The sequence below is a fragment of the Schistocerca gregaria genome, chromosome 8 (genome assembly GCF_023897955.1).
Source record: "Schistocerca gregaria isolate iqSchGreg1 chromosome 8, iqSchGreg1.2, whole genome shotgun sequence".
Taxonomy (NCBI): Eukaryota; Metazoa; Arthropoda; class Insecta; order Orthoptera; family Acrididae; genus Schistocerca; species Schistocerca gregaria.
In genome coordinates this window covers 424,322,172-424,337,788 of record NC_064927.1, presented here as the reverse complement: position 1 = coordinate 424,337,788, position 15,617 = coordinate 424,322,172, and the positions used below count along the sequence as shown (strand labels likewise).

The 15,617-nt window shown below is 41.3% G+C and overlaps 1 protein-coding gene across 1 annotated transcript in view; it reads right to left on the bottom strand.

Moving 5' to 3' along the window:
• LOC126284227 (UDP-glycosyltransferase UGT5-like) overlaps positions 1-15,617 on the bottom strand; it is a 219,129-nt gene that overhangs the window by 165,556 nt on the left and 37,956 nt on the right. The window contains exon 2 of the mRNA XM_049983001.1: positions 7,997-8,142. Within this exon, the coding sequence (XP_049838958.1) occupies positions 7,997-8,142 (146 nt within the window). The remainder of the gene's footprint in view (positions 1-7,996; positions 8,143-15,617) is intronic.

The window sequence follows — 15,617 nt, the reverse complement described above, 5'->3', positions numbered from 1 at the left end:
AATAAATTAAAACCTCATGCATGATTCAGCAGTTTCTCATGCATCTCATAGTTTATGACGTCATAAATCCTGAAATATATGTCGTACAATGATATATTTTTGCAAGTACATTCAGTGGTATTGTGAATAGTGTCTGCAAAATGTGTTCCAAATAGAATTAGAAGTAAAGAGGTAACATATTAAAAGGTCATGCCTGAAGAGGCACTTTTACTGGAAGAACAGCGAAAATCTAGTAAGCGATAAACTTTTCTCCCTTTAGTCAGTTTTTGGGTGGTGTCAGCGAGAAAAAGACTCGTAAATGTTTGAAATTATATGTATGAAATTACATGTAAAGTTGGTTGGAAGTCACTAAGTGCTTTCATTCTCAGAGTCTCGATGAAGATAAATCGGCTTGCGAGTCGTGAGCTACGCAGGTTTTCCAACGCCAAAACCACCCCCCCTCCCTTTGAGAGGTATCTTATCCCCACAGTGGTTCCTTCCAGACAGATAAAGGTTACGTGTACCATGTTTGAAGTCCGTCCATTCGTTTAGGAGGCGATATGGAACATACATACACTTTTATAATATGTATGGATACAGTGGTGAAGCGAAACCTTTTCTTAACAGTTTTCTCTGGTTTATCCGTACTAAAACTTCTATTCATCCCTTCCTTGTTGCACGTTACAAATACTGCACATTACCCGAGGTGCCGGCCGGTGTGGCCGTGCGGTTCTAGGCGCGTCAGTCTGGAACCGCGAGACCGCTACGGTCGCAGGTTCGAATCCTGCCTCGGGCATGGATGTGTGTGATGTCCTTAAATTAGTTAGGTTTAAGTAGTTCTAAGTTCTAGGGGACTGATGACCTCAGCTGTCGAGTCCCATGGTGCTCAGAGCTATTTTTTTTACCCGAGGTAGATTATGATTAAACACCAAACTAAACTCTTTCTCATGAGAATCCGTATTTAACTAATGAGACACTCTTCTGACGTTCACAATAAAAACGTAAAAAAAATAAGAACCGAATTCACGAAAAGATGAGAACGTCCATTACCATGCAGACAAAATGCCTATGGCGAGGCATATAGACTATCAGCATGTCGGGATAGCACAGCGGGTAGCCTAAACAGAAGGTCGTAGGGGCGGCAGCAGCGAGAACCGAATTGCACTGACGGAAAAAAAGAACACAAAGGAGTTGTGCGACATAAATGGAAAATGGTAGGCGTGTTTATACACCCGTCTTGTCACCTGTTGGCAAATGCATCACTACACATATTCTTCCACCGGCGCTGTATTTAAGAAATGGCACGGCCAATATCCGAGAGACAGTGGTGCCAACGCACCTCCCTGAATGCCCGCTAGCACTTTATGCAGCAACCATCAGCTGACGGTCGTCCACCCTGAACCAACATCACGACTTTGGTCTCATGAGCTCTGGCGCCAGAACTTTGGAGTACTAGCTTGTTACACCAATAAGTGATATTGGGCACCGTCCAACACAGTGGTCCTTTTCAAGACACACATTTTACCTTGTGTGGGATTCAGTGAGCTTCTTTACTTGTGGGCAGCTAATATAAACTTTTCACATACTGCTTACAAGTATACATCAGGCAGTTTAACGTGCCAACAAGAGTTGTTATGATTTTTCCTGGTGACTGAATTACACTACTGGCCATTAAAATTGCTGCACCACGAAACTGACGTGCTACAGATGCGAAATTTAACCGACACAATGAAGATGCTGTGATATGCAAATGATTAGCTTTTCAGAGCATTCATACAAGGTTGGTGCCGGTGGAGACACCTACAACGTGCTGACATGAGGAAAGTTTCCAACCGATTTCCCATGCTATAATGTCTCTGTCAACAAAACATTCGAGTCCAGGAACATTTGGTACTCCTGTACCTCCACGTACAATAGCTACGGTCAACCATCCGTTACCTTGACCAAAAGAATCATTAATATCTAAACTAAGATTAAGACGACAACCACAAAAAACAGATGGTCCGTCCAGCAAGGCTTGGGCAGCGACAGACTTGATTGGTATACGATTCTTCTTGTCTCCAGCTGTTGTAGCAAATTCGATGATTTCGATGGTTTTGTACACTGTCTGTTTAGAACGGCTTTGCCTGGTGAAACGTGGTTGTGATACTTAGTCTAAGGAGGAGAAATGCGTACCATCACGTTTCCGACTTTGATAATGGTCGGATTTTAGCCTTTCGCGATTGCGGTTCATCGTATCTCGAGATTCCTGCTCGCGTTGGTCGAGGTCCAATGACAGCAGAATATGGAATCGGTGGGTTCAGGAGGGTAATACGGAACGCCGTGCTGGATCCCAACGGCCTCGTATCACTAGCAGTCGATATGACAGGCATCTTATCCGCATGTCTGTAACGGATCGTGCAGTCACGTCTCGATCCCTGAGTCAACAGATGGGGACGTTTGCAAGACAACAACCATCTGCACGAACAGTTCGACGATATTTGCAGCAGCATGGACTATCAGCTCGGAGACCATGGCTGCGGTTACCCTTGACGCTGCATCACACACATGAGCGCGTGCTATGGTGTGCTCAACGACGATCCTAGGTGCACGAATGGCAAAACGTCATTTTTTTTCGGATGAATCCAGGTTCTGTTTACAGCATCATGATGGTCGCATCCGTGTTTGGCGACATCGCGGTGAATGCACATTGGAAGCGTGTATTCGTCATCGCCATACTGGCGTATCACCCTGCGTGATGGTATGGGATGCCATTGGTTACACGTCTCGTCCACCTCTTGTTCGCATTGACGGCACTTTGAACAGTGGACGTTACATTTCAGATGTGTTACGACCCGTGGCTCTACCCTTCATTCGATCTCCGCGAAACCCTACATTTCAGCAGGATACTGCACGACCACATGTTGCAGGTCCTGTACGGGATACAGAAAATGTGGTATCGCGTTGAAGCTGAATGGGCAGCTGTACCTGTACACGTGATCCAAGCTCTGTGTGACTCAATGCCCAGGCGTATCATGGACATTGTTACGGCCAGAGGTGGTTGTTCTGGGTACTGATTTCTCAGGATCTATGCACCCAAATTGCATGAACATGTAATCACATTGCAGTTCTAGTATAATATATTTGTCCAATGAATACCCGTTTATCATCTGCATTTCTTCTCGGTGTAGCAATTTTAATGGCCAGTAGTGTATTTGCAATTCCCAGAGCCTTTTGAAATGTTTTTTATTGTTGACAGCGATGAAGTTTTCTTATTGCTTGTCGACCTGGAACTGAGTTCTTGCTACCAAGCCCTAGTCTGGTCACTTCAAAAACAAGGACGAATAGCTAATGTGAAAGGCGTACATCAATTTGATATTCACGTAAAAATGAACAGTGTTAATGAAACGTAACTGCTTGATAACCTAAATTCTAGTCGTACTAAAATAAGTTTTTCCTCGATCTTGTTTGTTGAAAATGATATTATTTTAGAAAAAAAAACTGATAAGCTGCGAGTAGGTTTTGCGCAATTAGGGTTCCGTAAAAAGTTAATTATGCATATCGACAATTCATTCATTCTACGAAACGAGAATCTCTCCCACTTTTGCCTGTTACCGACCTTCTCCATTTGCCTATGCAGGAGGATGTGTGTAAAATTTCTACTTTAAGCCTGTACTGTAATACAGCGGCACTAAAGCGAACCTTCTGTCGAGTCTACAAATGGTCCCTAGTCCAAGGGCTATCCAAAAAACTTGACCCTATTTTTCTGTCACCAACAGAACCCGACGTATGAGCCCCGGCAGAACCCTGTTTTCCTGGTGGGCGTTTTGGAACATATTAGGCAGACCATTCTGTCACATGCATACCGATGACGAAATAAAGGACGAAGCCGTACACCGTAGTAAAAACAAGATCACGACATTCATTCGATCCGGGACATACACACTTAATTGCAATTTAGGCCAATAAAGAAATTTCAGTACCCGATTCCACGAACACATTGGCGCTCTTCCTTCACAAAACTTTATCAGACCCGTCTTTACTTTACATGTTCCTGAAGATAGACATCAAATGACAGACGTACAAGCTACAAACACTTCACGTGTTCAACGAAGCCAAGGGAATGAACTTACTTGGAGAAAAAAATGGTTCAAATCGCTCTGAGCACTATGGGACTTAACATCAGTGGTCATCAGTCCCCTAGAACTTAGAACTACTTAAACGTAACTAACCTAAGGACATAACACACATCCATGCCCGAGGCAGGATTCGAACCTGCGACCGTAGCAGTTACGCGGTTCCGGACTGAGCGCCTTAACCGCGAGACCACCACGGCCGGCTACTTGGAGAAATATAAATTTATTCCCACAACTGCACATCCTCAAACGACATCTTAAATGATTACAGTATTCACGGAATTGCCATAAATTACACATACAACGAAACATCAAGTACAGAAATGGAAAATGCAAAAATGATAATAATAAATAAAAATAAGCACGAAATACAAATGACAGCAGATCAAGAAACAAGATTTTTGGATGAAAATGTTACAGAAACCATAGAATTTTTAAGGGTAAACCAGCAATAAAAATCATGAAAGGAACACCAATTTTTGCTTCCGCTTTCTATGTTCATAAAGATTTAGTAGATAATATTACAGAATTGAAATCCAGTTCACGAAGACTATCTCTTCTCACAGTTAAATGCAAAAATAAACAGTATACCTTTGTTAATTGTCATGCTCCAATCAATGATGACGATAAGAAAAATCCAAGTAAAGTAGAAGCAGTCTGGGAACTTCTGAAAGAACAAATATCAAAAATTCCAAAATCAAATGTTCTTATACTAACGGGGGATTTTAATGCACAAATAAACAAGGAAAATCGTTTCAAAAAAATAGTAGGATATTATCCAGCTCATAAAAGAACAAACAAAAATGGCGCAAGACTAATCAGTCTTTGTAGAACATTTCAGTTGAAGGTAATGTAAACCTTCTTCAAAAAATTACCAAAAAGGCAAAAACATGGATCTTTCCGAATCCAATGCTATAGAAGTTCATGTTAGATCACGTGGCTATTTCTAAATGCAATTTAAAAGAAATCATGAATGTAAAAGTAGCAAGAAACAGGAATTTGATTCTGATCATTACCTGACTAAGATTAAACTGAAACTTCTAACCAATAAACACCAAAAGAGATAACAAAAATTAATTAAATATAAGACAGATAGGCTCAACATCACCAAAGAGGTAATAAAAATTTTTCAGGAAGAAATTAAAGGAACTAAATTAGGGACATGGGAAAAAATATCGAAAGAAATCAACAGGGCAGCGAAAAATATATTTGGAATAACGAAAATGAAGAAGAAAGTCTGGTGGAATGAAATCTGTGAAGAAGTAATTACAGAAAGAACAAAGCAGTGGAAGTACTGAAAATATTCTGGGAAGCCTGAACACCTTGATGTATTTAGAATGCAAAGGAAAGAAACAGCAAGAATAATAAAGAGTGCTAAGAGACCTATTGAGAAATCACAACTTCTTGACATACAAAACAACTTTGTAAAAAATAACTCCCGGAATTTACCTCGCAGATGAAAATGGTAAAGTAGGCCTACGCAACAGCCAGAATTGTGAAATACTATGAAAGTATTTTGAAAAATTATTGAACTGTAAAGACCAAACTGTAAGCTAGAATTCTCAGATCTCCATGAAAATACAGAAGCAGATCCACCACCTTCAGCTGAATAGATTAAAAAAGTAATAAGTAACCTGAAAAACAAAGCCAGTGGAGAAGACTCAATTACAGCTGAACTTATTAAATGGTCTCAACCAAAAATTATAACTACCCTTCAACTCATGTTTTAAGAAACATGGGAAACTGAAAAGATACCAGAAGACTGGAAAGTGGCTCTCATCCATTCCTTGCACAAGAAAGATGATAAGCAAAATGTAATTAACTACAGAGGTATATCTTTGTCACCAGTGGATTATAAAATATTTTCAACAATACTACTAAGCAACGTAAAAGCAACACTTGATAGCCGATTGGGAGAGTATCAGAGTGGATTTAGAAAGGACAGATCTTGCTCAGAACAGATTTTCAACCCAAAGTCCATAATTCGTCACAGACTTACAAACTCCAAAGATATAGTTGTAACATTTATAGATTTTAAAAAGGCATTTGACTCAGTTGATAGGGAAACACTGGATAAAGTGATCAGAGAATTTGTCATCAAATCTAAATTAGCAAACATTATTCGTGAAACGCCCACAGACACCAAATCAAAAGTAAAGTTTCAGGGTGAAATATCAAAGGCATTCAACATAAAAACATGTGTAAGGCAAGGTGACCGCCTGCCTCCACTCCTCTTTAACTGCGTACTAGAGAAAATAGTAAGAGAATGGAAACAAAAACTAAAAGAAGAGAAGCTATCACCAATCAGACTGGGAACTAAAAACAAAGTTATTGAAATTCACTGTTTAACATTAGTAGAAGCTTTTGCCATTCTTTCTGAAAACCTAACAAATGCTGGAGTACATATCAGTCTCTTAGAAGAAATAGCCAACAAAGCAGGATTAATAACATCTCTAGAAAAGAAACAAAATTTATGACAAATATAAAAAATGCTCCGGAATCCCTTAGCAACAGATATTGGCCAGATAAAGAGGGTAAATAAATTTAAATATTTGGGAGAAATTATCCAAGAAAATTCCTTAGAAAAATTCGCTGTAGAAGAAAGAGTACATAAAATGGAGAGAGATTATGGAATAACTGGGATAGCAGAAAGAATGGGTGAGATGCACGAAAAAATTAAATACACAGTGGAATTGGAAGAAGAAGGTAGTATAAGATTTTGGGATCTTATGTTAACTAAAAGAGACGGAAGACATAAAATTAGCATATTTAGGAAGACAACGGCCACTGACACTATTATAAATGCAAGGTCCTGTCACCCCAGTAAGAATAAATGGGCATACTTCAGAGCTGTGTTAACAGGACGCTAAAACTGCCGCTTACCGCTGATGACGAGATAGAAGAGTAACATGTGATTAAACAAGTAGCCAGGGCAAATGGATATAAAGATCGTAACGTAATGCAACTTTATAAACTAAAATCAAAGATATGTGACAGGAAGAAGCCAATAGAACCAGAAGGCAAGAAGTTTGTGGTTATGTCATACAACGGTGCGCGTTCAGACAGAATTGCGCAGACCTTCGTAAAAACGAAAATATAAAATGGGTTTCAAACAAAAGGTACAGCTGGTTGTAAGCTACGGCAAAAAGTTGGCAACGACAGCAATAAATATATGGGAACTGGTGTCTATAAGATTAGCTGCCACGACTGTGATAAATTTTAAGTCGGTCAGACAGGAAGAAATTTTACAGACTCGTTTTAGAGAACATACATGTAATCAAAATAAGAGGCTTTCGGTAGACATTTGGACAGAGAAAGACATTGGGCAGGACGTATAGATTGTAATATGAAAGTGTTGCATAGGGCGCGCAAAGGGGCAGTTAATGAACCTGCTCGAAGAAATTGAGATTTCTGTGCACAGGAAACAACTTTTGTATCCCGCCTGGAAGGCGGCGGGTGGGTCTTCTCTCGGAATGGGTAGGCTGAATGTAGGAAGTGAGTAGGAGCAGGTGAGGTAAGATTCTCGGTACAGCTTTTGACGTGAAAGTACATTTAATTATTAGTCAATGAGATACGTAACTTTACACTGATAAGACCGTAGGTGCGAAACCGTATTCCCGTTCTAAGTAGATACGTAGTCTCAATAGCAAGCTGAGGTTGAAGCAAAGTTACCAGGTCGTCTGCTCTTGATGAAATGGGCAGAATGTGGAGCGGAGCTCGTAGAGCTCTCCCGCTCCGGCTAGAGTGCGCTGTCGTCGGTGTCTGTCGTAGTGCCAACTTTAAAACTTGTATTTACGCCGTGGCATCGTAGCTATCGATAACACAACAACAACCGGAATTACTGCTGAATGAGCACAACGAGTTTAACCTGAATGCTTACTTTGATATATTCAGAGACCTACTAGTTTGAGTAGCGTGGAGCACCCCAGCGGATTTGCATGTGCCGGCCGCCGGCGACGAGGAGACCGGGCCGTCCTCCGTGAGCTCAGCCACAGGAGAACAAGGAGTCGTGCAGAGAAGCCACGACATGTTCGCCATCGATACTGCACTATAATATAATATCTATTATCAATTTTCTATTTTTAATTAAGGATCACTAATTTATTAATTGTATTATGATGTCGTTCACTATTAACTGATCTTAGGATAGAAGATTTTGTGGTTTTTATTTTATACTTTTTATACTGGTATTCATAAAAGTGGTATGTTACCTAATCAGGCTAAGGGCTGTATTTATATTATTTGTACTTTTGATCGATTTCAAGTATGAGTCTAAATTCCACATATACAGGGTGTTACAGAAAGGTACGGCCAAACTTTCAGGAAACATTCCTCACACACAAATAAAGAAAAGATGTTATGTGGGCATGTGTCCGGAAACGCTTAATTCGCGCGTTAGAGTTCATTTTAGTTTCGTCAGTATGTACTGTACTTCCTCGATTCACCGCCAGTTGGCTCAATCAAAGGAAGGTAATGTTGACTTCGATGCTTGTGTTGACATGCGACTCATTGCTCTACAGTACTAGCATCAAGCACATCAGTATGTAGCATCAACAGGTTAGTGTTCATCACGAAAGTGGTATTGCAGTCAGTGCAATGTTTACAAATGCGGAGTTGGCAGATGCCCATTTGATGTATTGATTAGCACGGGGCAATAGCCGTGGTGCTGTACGTTTGTATCGAGACAGATTTCCACAACGAAGGTGTCCCGACAGGAAGACGTTCGAAGCAATTGATCGGCGTCTTAGGGAGCACGGTACATTTCAGCCTATGACTCGCGACTGGGGACGACCTAGAACGACGAAGACATCTGCAGTGGACGAGGCAATTTTTCGTGCAGTTGACGATAACCCTAATGTCAGCGCCAGAGAAGTTGCTGCTGTACAAGGTAACGTTGACCACGTCACTGTATGGAGAGTGCTACGGGAGAACCAGTTGTTTCCGTACCATGTACAGCGTGTGCAGGCACTATCAGCAGCTGATTGGCCTCCACGGGTACACTTCTGCGAATGGTTCTTCCAACAATGTGTCAATCCTCATTTCAGTGCAAATGTTCTCTTTACGGATGTGACTTCATTCAAACGTGATCAAATTGTAAATTTTCACAATCAACATGTATGGGCTGACGAGAATCCGCACGCAGTTGTCCAATCACGTCATCAGCACAGATTCTCTGCGAACGTTTGGGCAGGCATTGTTGGTAATGTCTTGATTGGGCCCCATGTTCTTCCACCGACGCTCAATCAAGCACGTTATCATGACTTCATACGGGATACTCTACCTGTGCTGCTAGAACATGTGCCTTTACAAGTACGACACAACATGTGGTTCATGCACGATGGAGCTCCTGCACATTTCAGTCGAAGTATTCGTACGCTTCTCAACAACAGATTCGGTGACCGATGAATTGGTAGAGGCGGACTAGTTGCATGGCCTCCACGCTCTCCTGACCTCAACCCTCTTGACTTTCATTTATGAGGGCATTTGAAAGCTCTTGTCTACGCAACCCTACCAAATGTAGAGACTCTTCGTGCTCGTATTGTGGACGGCTGTGATACAATACGCCATTCTCCAGGGCTGCATCAGCGCATCAGGAATTCCATGCGACGGAGGGTGGATGCATGTATCCTCGCTAACGGAGGACATTTTGAACATTTCGTGTAACAAAGCGTTTGAAGTCACACTGGTACGTTCTGTTGCTGTGTGTTTCCATTCCATGATAAATGTGTAATAAAATGAGCTCTAACATGAAAAGTAAGCCTTTCCGGACACAAGTCCACATAACATATTTTCTTTCTTTGTGTGTGAGGAATGTTTCCTGTAAGTTTGTCCGTACCTTTTTGTAACACTCTGTAGTATATCAGCATATGTTTTTAATGACAGACACTCGTTTAGCCAAAAGGGAATTTTTTTTAACCAAAGACAATGCATACCGCATTTTAATCTTTATATTGACGACACTGGTTTACTATGTACTCTGGCTTAAGTGCCTTCTGCTGGCATTAGGTTTTTGTATAAATAGTGACGCAGTCTGAGTATAGATTTAATTTTAAGTAATTGAACCAGGGCGCTTACATAACGTTTGCATTTACAACTGATCTGAAGATGACGATAATCCGAAAACGGTCATAAAGTGTAAAGAAATCTATGTGATCGAGACGGACTGTGAAAATAAAAGTGCTAAAAATAAAATGATCGCTGACTCATATACAGACTCTGACTTCAATTGAAAAGTATTGTACGGTGGTTATGGGCTGATGTTCTCTATATTTTATGAAAACAATGAAGTAAACGACAGTAGTTTGTTTGTGTGGCCATCTTCCGCAGCAGCTGTTATTATGGGTTATCTGTCTTGAATTGACTGCAGTGTAATAAAAAAGAATCACACCAGACGGGTTTCGCTTTCATTTACAAAGAATCTTCTGTGGTATTCTGTAAATTGGATATACACTTTTGAACATTTATTTGATTCATTTAGGTTGAAAACAGCGGAGGAAATGGTAGTGGTAAATGGAGTCTATGGTTATATTTGTGCTTTTAATGTTATATTAAGTGGTCAACCAGTTTAAAGAGTGTGTGGTTTGCCAAGTTGAACTGTTCATTTATGAGTTGTTTATTTTCTGTTTCTTTGTTTTGTTTTTTTTATGTGGTCGTTTTCTTGAAAGGTGAGGAGACGTTTTTTTATTGTTGTTTATCGTTATGATTTCCATGTCTACCAAATCCAAAAAAAACATAACAGAATAGAAACAGCTCACAAATGAGCAGACCAGCTTGGCAAACCACACACTCTTTAAACCGATTAACCACTTAATATAACATTAGAACTACAAATATAACCACAGGCTCCCTTTACCACTACCATTTCCTCCCAGATATATCCCATAATCACTGTCCAGGCCATCCCTGTCGTTCCTCCCTCCCCTCCCCCCTTGGAAAGAAGAAGGGAAAAAACCCACAAGTATACCTACATACAAGGCAATTGCACTAACTCTCTCTCTCTCTCTCTCTCTCTCTAACGCACACACACACACACACACACACACACACATACACACACAGAAAATCGTTTCATATGTCGGCAACAGTCACAGCGTGAACGAAAACAAACGAATAGGCATAAACACTGTAGCAGTGATGAATGAAAAACAGTTAAGAAAGTCAACTACAAATAGTGCAGCGTAGGAAATACCGCAAAATGCCAAAAACTGCAGATGTGAAATGAAACATCTCGACATCACCACTGCCCGCAATAGGGGAAGGTGCAGACTATGTAAAGAAACACCGTACGTAGCTCCCAGACCAACTTCATAAGGGCTGTTTTTTACCTAAAAGAATCAAATAAATGTACAAAACTGTGTATCCAATTTACTGAATACCACAGAAGATGCTTTCTAAATAAAAGCGAAACGCTTCTGGTGTAATTCATTTTAATTACATTGCAGTCAGCCCAAGACAGATAAACCTACACCACTGGCCATTAAAATTGCTACACCACGGAAGATGACATGCTACAGACGAGAAATTTAACCGACAGGAAGAAGATGCTATGATATGCAAATCATTACCTTTTCAGAGCATTCACACAAGGTTGGCGCGATATGCAAACCATTAGCTTTTCAGAGCATTCACACAAGGTTGGCGCCGGTGGCGACACCTACAACGTGCTGACACGAGGAAGGTGTCCAACCAATTTCTCATACAGAAACAGCAGTTGACCGGCGTTGCCTGGTGAAACGTTGTTGTGATGCCTCGTGTAAGGAGGAGAAATGCGTACCATCACGTTTCCGATTTGATAAAGTTCGGATTGTAGCCTATCGCGATTGCGGTTTATCGTATCGCGACATTGCTGCTCGCGTTAGTCGAGATTCAATGACTGTTAGCAGAATATGGAATCGGTGGGATCAGGAGGGTAATACGGAACACCGTGCTGGATCCCAACGGCCTCGTACCACCAGCAGTCGAGATGACAGGCATCTTACCCGTATGGCTGTAACAAATCATGCAGCCACATCTCGAACCCTGAGTCAACAGATGGGGACGTTTGCAAGACAACATCCATTGCACGAACAGTTGGACGACGTTTGCAGCAGCATGGACTATCAGCTCGAAGACCATGGCTGCGTTTACCCTTGACGCTGCACCACAGACAGGAGCGCCTGCGATGGTGTACTCAACGACGAACCTGGGTGCCCGAATGGCAAAACGTTATTTTTTCGGATGAAACCATGTTCAGTTTACAGCATCATGATGTGTTACGACCCGTGGCTCTACCCTTCATTCGATCCCCGCGAAACCCTACATTTCAGCAGGATAATGCATGACCGCATGTTGCAGGTCCTCTACGGGCCTTTCTGGATGCAGAAAATGTTCGACTGCTGCCCTGGCCAGCACATTCTCCATATCTCTCACCAATTGAAAACGTCTGGTGAACGGTGCCCGAGCAACTGGCTCGTTACAATATGCGAGTCACTGAACTGTGGTATCATGTTAAAGCTCCATGGGCAGCTGTACCTGTACAGGCCATCCAAGCTCTGTTTGACTCAATGCCTAGGCGTATCAAGGCCGTTATTACGGCCAGAGGTGGTTGTTCTGGGTACTGATTTCCCAGGATATATGCACCCAAATTGCGTGAAAATTCTAGAATATATATTTGTCCAATGAATACCCGGTTATCATCTGCATTTCTTCTTGGTGTAGCGATTTTAATGGCCAGTAGTGTATAGTAACAGAAAGCAGTTTGCTTCGTGTAGTCTGATTTTCTTCAGGGCTCGTTTTACGTAAGTAATAGGGCAACAACGACATCAGTCCAATTTGTTATTGCAGGCTGCCTACATCAGGGGCAGATATGCACTCATGGGCAAACCTATTGTTCTCCTTTGATTGACAGGTTCTTTTTTTTAATCTTATGGGACTTAACTGTTAAGGTCATCAGTCCCTAAGCTTACACACTACTTAACCTAAATTATCCTAAGGATAAACACACACACCTATGCCCGAGGAAAGACTCGAACTTTCGCTGGGATCAGAAACAATTGATTGACAGGTACTTAACCTATTATTCTCTGTCGATTGACAGGTCCTGAACCTATTGTTCTGTTAAGTGGTTATCAGTGTCACTGCACATAACCTATTGTTCCCCCACCTCCTCCCACTCCTCTCCCCCCCACACGAACCCCCCCCCCCTCACTGCTACAGGTACACTTTCAGGTCTGATATAACCTATTGTCCTGTTAAGTGGTTTTCCATGTGACTGCACTTAACCTATTGTTCCACCACCCCCACCCACTCTGTTTCCCCATCAGGAAACCTCCACCACGCTGCTACAGGTACACTTTCAGACCTGAGTTATTGGAATACACGCTGTCACTATTATTAGTTTGATTGACTACTTAATTAACCTGTCCACCTGTGGTAAACCCCCTTCCCTCCCACCCTCTCCTCGTCCCCGGAAAATGGCGGAAAAAAGACTCAGTTGATCGGTCTGTTGGGGGGAAGTCGATTGCTTTGTATGGAACAGCGTTTTAGTGGATTCAGGCTTTTCAGGTCTGAGTTATTGGAATACACCCTCTCACTACAATCAGTTGATTGACTACTTAATTAAATTGATCAGTTAAATAACCTCTCCCACTCTGATAAAGCCCCCCTCCCCTCTCACCCTCCCCTCCCCAGACAATGACGGGAAAAAGACTCAGTTGACCGGTCATTTGGAAGGAAAATGATTGCTGTGTATGGAATATTGTTTAAACAATTTAGACAATGTATGGAATATATGGAAAGGGATATTGTTTATTTATTAAATTGTTTGTGGGGGTTGGATTTCTCTTGCTCATCATTCTCTGCTGTTTGGAAACATATAGGTCTTGTAAAAAGTAAGTAAATGAGCCAAACATGTTTCATAACCTAATGTTCGGTACTGTACTCTGGGTGTCTTAACCTTTGTCGGCATGTAACCTATTGTCCTGTTAAGTGGTTTTCCATGTCATTCCCATTTCCTGAAACTATTGTACCACCTTTGATACCAAATTAAGTAATTAGTTAAGTCCTCCATTAGTTTCTAGTACACTTTTCGAATTTCACATGCTTTTGAACGCCATTTCTCGTGCATTCTTCTCTGTCATCCTCCCCCTTAAACTATTGTACTGCGTTTTACATAAAAATTATACAAATTAACTTAGTGATCTTCACTTAACCTGCTGTTCTGCTCCATGTCACCCACTCTCACATATCCTCCCCTTAGCTACTGTACCACTAACAACACGTTGATATAAAAACTTATGCAGTCTCTGTCTTCAGTTGAAAAGTATTGTGCGGTGGTTATGGGCTGATGTTCTCTATATTTTATGAAAACAATGAAGTAAACGACAGCAGTTTGTTTGTGTGGCCATCTTCCGCAGCAACTGTTAACATCTGCTGTTATAGGTTATCTGTCTTGAGCTGACTGCAATGTAATAAAAAAGAATCACACCAGACGCATTTCGCTTTTATTTACAAAGAACCTTCTGAGGTATTTTGTAAATTGGATACACACGTTTATACATTTATTTGATTCTTTTAGGTTGAAAACAGCGGAGGAAATGGTAGTGGTAAATGGAATCTGTGGCTATATTTGTACTTTTAATATCATATTAAGTGGTCAACCAGTTTAAAGAGTGTGTGGTTTGCCAAGTTGATCTGATCATTTATGAGTTGTTTCTTTTCTGTTATTTACTCTTGTAAGGTGAGGAGATGTTTTTTATTGTTGTTTATCGTTATGATTTCCATGTCTACCAAATCCAAAAAACCATAACAGAATAGAAAGCCCTGCTAATTAATTGAATCGATGTTCTTCACATGTATGGGGTAGTTTTATTTAATTTGGGGCATCCTATTGTTCTTAGAGTATTGTTCGTCTTTATGGGGGGACCTCACCAGTTGGGTCTGATTCAAGTGATTGAGAAGGTCAAAAGAAGAACCGCAAGATTCGTGACTGGTGCATTTAGCCATTGCGAGAGAATTTCAAATCGCATTCAGAGTTTGAAGTGGGACACACTTGCATAAAGACGATGCGCTAAATGGAAGGGACTGCTCACTAAATTCCAAAATCCTATCTTCGCTAGGGATGTAGAGCATGTATTATTACCACCAACTTTCATATCACGCAATGATCACCATTGAAAGATAAGGGAAAGTAGAGCTTGTACTGAGACATTCAGACACTCGTCTTTCCCTTGCGCAATCCGCGAGTGTCACAGAGGGGGAATATGACTTTGGCAGGAATAGTGACCTCCACCACACACCACTTGGCGGCTAGCCGAGTATATATTAGAGGTAGATGGAATATAGCTAATAGAAACCCATTCAAGAGCAGACGCCAATGCTGGAGTCTGGGTGCACTGACAGTCCCTTCAAAGCGACGACATGACTGTTCGGGTCCCACAAGGATGAGGCACCAGGATCCCTTTCATACTAGACACCTGAGAAATTCCTATCGAAATACTTGTCCACCTAGGTACTGTTGCTGGTGCAGTGATGCATAGGGTTCAG